Below are 6,895 nucleotides of genomic sequence, written 5' to 3' on the forward strand. Positions count from 1 at the left end.
ACAACAACACTGATTTGCAGCCAGTGTCGCAAAGAGGCCCCGGACGTCGCAAACAGTCTCTGGACACTGCAGGTTCAAGTCTCACTGCTTATTTGTAATTTTAGTATCGCATGTTGCAGTAAGAAAGTAAACGTTGGCAAAATAAATAATAAATGCATTTATTGCCTACTAGGAGTTTACTTACAAAATATTTCCTTTTTGTTTGTTTGAACATTTCTGTAAATATATATATTTTTTAATTCTTCCGCAATATTACCATGTCCAGCATGACATGATGCTAATTAAATTAAAAGGTGTTATCTTATTTATAGGGCCCAAGTGTTTTGCTGACGCGGATGACGTCAGCGGTCATGTGACCCGCTGCAACCAACGAGGAGTCCAGGGCGTGGTCTGCCTCGATCAGTTTAGCTACACAATGAAAGATCCCCGTTAATTTGAAGCGAAAGATGATCTCCTTTCTCACTTTACATTATGATGTTGTAGCGCTTCGTCCTGGGAGCTGATTTTTGTTTCCGTTGCCGTTTCTGTCGGTGGGAATAATAGCAGGCCGCCTCTGAGCACCGATCACAATGCATCCGATGCCTGTGTGCTCCGATACCCGCGGAGACATATTTGACTGTATACAGAGAGGCAATATTGAAATGTGTATACAGTTCGTTCAGAATGACCGATCGGTTCTCAGGATAAAAGGTAAGGTGGAATAAGATGCAATTAAAATCTTGATCTGGTCAGTGTTGCTCTTTTAATTACAACATATTTGTGAAACTACAGGCCACTATTCCTACTGTGTTCCTGTCTGTTTGCTGTAGTTTTTAGCCTTACACTGTGATGGTATTTCCTGATTTGCTCAGTATTATAAGCCAGAAAACTGCTGATGAACAAGAGCACAAACTTGTTATCCCTATGTCGTATGTCTGTAATTCACATTTTGTATATTGAATGTTATAATGTGAACATTTTGTGAAAAGCATTGAACAAGTAGCCTACCAATTTTTTATCTTGCTATTTTCAAAGGAACACTTTAAACTTTATCGTGCTCCAGTGTCTCCTGCTGTGATTTTGTCACATTTCCAAGGGGAAAGCTAACCCTGCTGCAGCTCGTCGTCTGTGAGACGGTCTGGCTCAGATGTAGATGGACAGATCCTGTGACAACACAGCGCAAAGTCACATTGTAGCAAAGGCAACTCTATCCCCGGACTCCAGAGGGTTTCAACGATCAACAGGCTGACAGACCGCGCATTTATGTCAGGCTTATATTGTTGGTCACAGAGACTGCAGATCTGACCGTAATGTGCTTGTGTTTGTCTTCATCCAGGCTGGGGTGGTTTCACCCCGCTCCACTACGCGGCCCTCCATGGTACCCGCTCCCTGGTTGACCTTTTCCTTAGTTTTGGAGCTGACCCCAACGTGACATGTGACGCAGGACAGACAGCCTTTCATTTTGCCTGCAGGTGAGCAGTAGCTGCATATTTAGGTCTCTAGTGTTAAATAAATACGCCTGGATTCTCGATGGGACAATGTCATGGTGTGAGCATCATGCATTTTGTTCTGTGCTGGATCCAGTGTAATAACAGTTTGTGCTTTTGACTCCCATCAGGCAAGGAAACATCTATATCATACACCAAATGATGCAGTATGGAGCTGATTTGCGTCTCATTGACCGGCAGCGAAAAACCTCACTGCATCATGCAGTCACGGGGGGCAGCATGTGAGTAGATGAAACGACACATTACAAACCTTGATGTTTTTAGTCTTGTATTTCTTTGGCTATACTCAGTCACACACAAATATGTAAAAAAAATGCATGCACTTACTGTTATATTATCTTTCCCAGTGTTGCAGTGCACTATTTGTGGGAGACAGGAATGTTCCGGTTTTCAGACACAGACATGTACCAGGTGACACCCCTTCACCTGGCTGCATCCACAGGCAACACAGAGGTGGTGCGGTATTTGCTCAGAGACCAGGTAGGCTATGATGGCCTTTACTCTCTCACTCACATGCTCCAGTTTGCTAAGAGTATGATACAACTTTATAGAGGAGGATTTGTTAGGGTACCTATTGCTGTCACACCCACTGAGAATTAACATGCAATTATGTGCCATGACTTTACTCAACTGTTAACTGCTTTTAGTCACTTTTAGCTCATCGTTTTGGTTCTCAATCCTTCTTATTTACAATGTGGTTAAGTGTCGCTGTCATCAACCACTCATATAAAACTGTAGGCAAATTAGCTCAGTACCCAACCTAGTATAACCTTTTCAAATAAAAAATTGCATCCATACAAAGATCAGTTTAACCGTAAGATGCATTTGTGAAACTGGAACCAGTGCCGATATCTTTTTTAGCAGCTGTGCAGCTCAACCCTCTGTTTGTGTTTCAGAGATGTGCTGTGGATGCAGTCGACCAGCAGGGAGCGACTGCGCTTCATGTTGCAGCAGAGAGGGGCGGAGTGGAGGTGTGCTGGACACTGCTGCAGAGAACAGGGTGCAGGATGCTCTATCAGAAGAACCACAGCGGCCTCACACCACTGGACCTCAGCAAACAGGGGAAAACATTTAGGTGAATCTGCTGTCTGTAGAAATATCTGGAAAAACACTGACTAGCAGATCTGTATGGGATAGAAACACCCCTCAGTACCTTCAGATATCCAGAAGGTTTGCATTTACAGATTACTTCTTCCTCTTGGGATCCTGATGCTGATTAATACTTTGCTATATATTTTTCTCTAGACATCAGCAACTCACCAAGCTACTGAGTCGGTACATTCATGAGCCACTACACCACAAGCCCAGGGAGTCTCATGGTGAATATTCCTCTGTAGTGTGTGTTTATGTGTTGAGTTTTTCACACATCTTTGTATGTTTATATCATGTGTCTTTTCTCACCAGTTTTGTATTACTGGACACTGCTTTTTCCAACCCTGAGTGGAGCTGTCATCCTGCTGATAGCAGCCATGTTGGGAGGCTACGGGGGGATAACCTGCGCTTTGCTCTTCCCCTGGCTGGCCAGAAGCATCTTCACACAGTACCACCGCATGACCACATACCAAAGGTTTGACTTTTTTTTTTACATGTGAAATGTTTATCAGTAAGTCAACTCATTTGACTGTTTTGTTTTACCTCTTTGTTGAGATAGCGTCTGTCTTCCTTCCAGGTTACCCAACCCAATCTACTTGGGAACCCTCATAGCTGGCTTGTTCCATTCCCTGCTCTGCTTCTATGGCAAGATGATGCCTAATATCCTTAACAAATGTAGCACACATTAAGTCTCATGCCCAGGCATATTACTGTATAATCTGGCTTTTTTTGCCTTGCTAGCAGTATGGGCATAAGGATGTCAATGTTGGTTCGTCTGTCTGCCCAGCCAACACTTTGGTTCGGAGAAGGATATATTAACCAAAGGCCGGATTGCTTTAAAATTTGGTCCTTAATTATAATGGTCTTCACAGGATGATATCTGAATATTATGGTGCCAACCTCAGGTCAAGCAACATTGTGACCAACAAGTGAAAGTTGGGGTTTTCATGTAATTATCTGTGAATAGTCCCCAGAGGTTGAAAATCCCAATGTTTTTCATTATCCTTTGACCTTTCCTCTTGTGCCATCATCGAGTCACATTATCTACTTGTACCCAATTAATATTTAAAGTCTATTATGCAGTGACCTATCCATGCTCCCCAAGGAGAACATTTGTATTTTGGATACTCCACAAGCTTTCCTGAAAACATTTTTCAACATGGCCAGTGCTGTCATAGTAAGACAAATGTATTCTAGGATTTTGTAAATTGAAATGACAATGGTTCATCCTTAACCTTTCGAATGTGTGTGGTCAAACAGTGTTCTGGTCCATGTGTCAATGGTCCACTTCTCCTTGGTCCTCATTTTGCTCTGCAAGGTTATGACTCAGGACCCCGGGACACTGGACAGAGCAGATGTAGATCCTCGGTTCTCCTGTATCGCTGACCTGGTGGAGGACAACCAGAGCCCTCACAGGTTCTGTCCATACTGTGAGGTAAGACGTTCACGCGGGTCAGAGAGCATACCCCCATATCTACCTATACATCTAGTTATCAGTTTCGGTCTAAATGTAGACACAGCCCTTCTCCTCTTGGTGTGTTCCTTCAAAAAGCAATGAATCAATGCTGTGACAATTTAATGGGATGAAATATTTATGTCAATTAAGTCACAGCCCGGTGATTTCCATCAATTAGTGAAAGGTCTGCTTGTGAAGACGGTTGCCGGTAAATTTAAAGATGCACATTTTTTCGTCCATGGGCTACATCACATCAACAATACGTTGCTCTCCTCCCACCGTGTCTTTGCTTTCCTCATAGTTGTTTCCGCCCGACTACACTAAACACTGCAAGCTGTGTGAGATGTGCATCAAAGACTACGACCACCACTGCCTTTTCCTCAACCGGTGCGTCGGCCGCGGTAACCACCGCGTCTTCCTCTTCTTCATCCTCTCCATGGTGATTGCCCACCTGCTTTTTATTGCCACGGCAACAAGTTACCTGTACGGCAGGATGCCCGCGAGCCATCACGGCTTGTCATCGTGGCTGACATTGTTCGGGGAGGAGTTCTGGGTCGTGGTATTGGTGTCAATGAATGGACTGACGGTGTTTTGGGAGGTGTGGCTACTGGTTGAGCAGTTTGAGTCCGTGGCCACAGGAACGACCACCTACTTCAGACAGTGTGAAAGCTCCGCACGGCAGAGGTCAGTAGGGCAGCGCTGGGCTATAGTGCTGTCGTTTCTGCTGGAGGGTCGAAGACGGGTGGGAAGAGGACAATCAAGAGAGGACAAAATTGCCATAGACATTTGAAAATGTCAGTTTGTCTTGTATCCAGCTGGTTTGTGTCATCGCTCACTTGCTTCACCGTTCACAGAGTCTCTAACGCCATCATGTACTTCAATGTAAAATTTGGTCAAATCTCAATATTCTATTTTAATATACAGTAGGCTACAGAATAGATTAGTCAGCGGATTTGTGTCGAGCAGGATAAGAGTTTCGATGTTCACCTAGTTTTTAGAAGCCTCACAGAATACTTTTAAAGGTATCAGTGTTCACATTAACTTGTTGGTTTGCATTGTTCTGTGTCGTGCAGTACTTGATTCCAAAACTGTGTTTTAGCAGGGAACACCTCTGAATGAATGCTCACATTTACACCTGTTTTCATGTTCTACATCAGCTTCATTTTTTTAAATGTCATTGTTATATTTGTTTTGAAGAAAAGTGTGTCGTGGTGTAAAAAGCACTGTTCAAAGTTGTGAAGATTTGTGTAGGCTACTCATAACATTAGCAAGTCCTGTGATTAGTGATAATGGTAACGTGCACTGAAATACTTTGTTCCTGACATAATGTCATTACCTCTCTGACCTGCTCCCAGTCATTTGAGCCATGACACTTCCTCTGCTCTCACTAATGAGACATGCTCTTTTCATGCCTTCAATTAAACGCACTCATTTCCTTTGTTCCCCTCGGGGCTATATTTCCAGATTATAGATGATGTTCCCCACATCCCTCAGAGGCTGGTGTGTCTGGACTATGTGAGAGGCTACGTCATGTGATTTTATTTAGTGTCTACTGTACTGCCTGTCATGCATATGGAGAGGTTAAGATGAGCGCATGTAAGCCTGTGACTGCTGTTACTGTATTGTTCTGTCCCTGGATCAGTGTTATTATATCTATTTTATATATGTACTAATGTGGTTACACAATTTCTTTTGGTTTCCAAGATGATACCTCATTTGTGCCATGATGTTTATATGCTGAATAAAAAACATCACTGAAATTTGTAAAAGTAGAATGTTTCTTATTTATCTTTCACAGTGGTGGAAGTACTGAGATACTTTACTGAAGTAAAAGTAGAAATATCACAGTCTAAAAATGATCCAAGTTGAACTCCCAAGTTCAAAAAGTTAACTTAGGTAAAAGTACAGAAGTATAATCTGCAAAATGTGCTTAAAGTATCAAAAGTAAAAGTACTCATTATGCAGAATCCCTTTGTATTATTGTATAATGGTATATAATGTGTATTATTCTGTTTTCATCATAATTCATACACGTAAGAGCATTTAAATGTTGTAGTTGGTCAATGTGGAGCCAATTTCAGATACTTTGTATACAGTAGTAGTACTGCATGATTTCATATGATATGCTTTTATGGTGAAAGTAACTTTTAGTGTCAAACCTAGTGGAGTAAAAAGTACAATATTTTTCTCTGAAATGTAGAGGTATAAAGTAGCATAAAATGTAAATACTCAAGTATGTCCAAACTGTACCTAAGTACACTACTTGTGCTTAGATGCGTTTTTTTCAAAGCTTGTGACCGTCCCTCTTGATTTACATTCTCAAATCACGAACAGCCAGAGCATTCATTTTTACCCTCTTGTGAGTGGGGGAAATGTACAGTAACACCATCCAACAACTTTTTTTACACAGAAGTCAGGCATTTTCACTTCTCCATCAAGGCAGCTCACTTCCTTAGTGAGAGACAGACTGAAACATTTAGAGAAGGAGGACGGCAGGAGATCATCGTATATGATAAGTTATATTTCTCTGTAAAGCAGTATCACAGCAGCTGCTTGGGACTGTGATGCTTTCTTGTGTAGCACAGAGAGTTTCTCTCCAGACTGAGAGTCGTCTGGTCTGCCCATCCGAGATGACATGGCAAGTAATACTCGCATGACTGTCTTTATTTCCTTCCTTCTATCAGAGTCTGTTCACATCAGCATTCTTCGAGTGCATGTCATTGGTGTGTTACTGATGGCAGCAATAGTAGTCCTTTCTCTTTGGGTATGTGAATGTCATTGGATTTGTTTCTTAGTAATTATCAATCCAGCAGAGGACTGAGATTTCAGTATTGCCATTGTTTAGAGCCTGTGTGTGTGT

At 42.2% G+C, this 6,895-nt stretch overlaps 1 protein-coding gene across 1 annotated transcript; it reads left to right on the forward strand.

Moving 5' to 3' along the window:
• Positions 1-395: 395 nt before the first annotated feature.
• Positions 396-5,795, forward strand: LOC142933078 (uncharacterized). Its single transcript, XM_076077230.1, has 10 exons — positions 396-690; positions 1,316-1,451; positions 1,598-1,708; positions 1,835-1,967; positions 2,384-2,562; positions 2,733-2,806; positions 2,892-3,054; positions 3,157-3,239; positions 3,824-4,014; positions 4,337-5,795. Exons 1-10 carry the CDS (start codon positions 570-572, stop codon positions 4,823-4,825), a joined length of 1,680 nt encoding a protein of 559 aa, XP_075933345.1. The 5' UTR covers positions 396-569; the 3' UTR covers positions 4,826-5,795.
• The last annotated feature ends 1,100 nt before the right edge of the window (positions 5,796-6,895 follow it).

This window comes from Anarhichas minor, unplaced genomic scaffold (assembly GCF_050575085.1).
Source record: "Anarhichas minor isolate MPS153535 unplaced genomic scaffold, ASM5057508v1 ptg000058l, whole genome shotgun sequence".
NCBI lineage: Eukaryota > Metazoa > Chordata > Actinopteri > Perciformes > Anarhichadidae > Anarhichas > Anarhichas minor.

What these genes read in the sequence shown, in the direction of transcription:
- LOC142933078 (XM_076077230.1), top strand. Translation starts at nt 570, where the DNA reads ATGCATCCGATGCCTGTGTGCTCCGATACCCGCGGAGACATATTTGAC. An exon ending in GCCTTTCATTTTGCCTGCAG is followed by an intron (nt 1,452 to 1,597) that starts GTGAGCAGTAGC and finishes GACTCCCATCAG; the next exon opens with GCAAGGAAACATCTATATCA. An exon ending in GCAGTCACGGGGGGCAGCAT is followed by an intron (nt 1,709 to 1,834) that starts GTGAGTAGATGA and finishes TATCTTTCCCAG; the next exon opens with TGTTGCAGTGCACTATTTGT.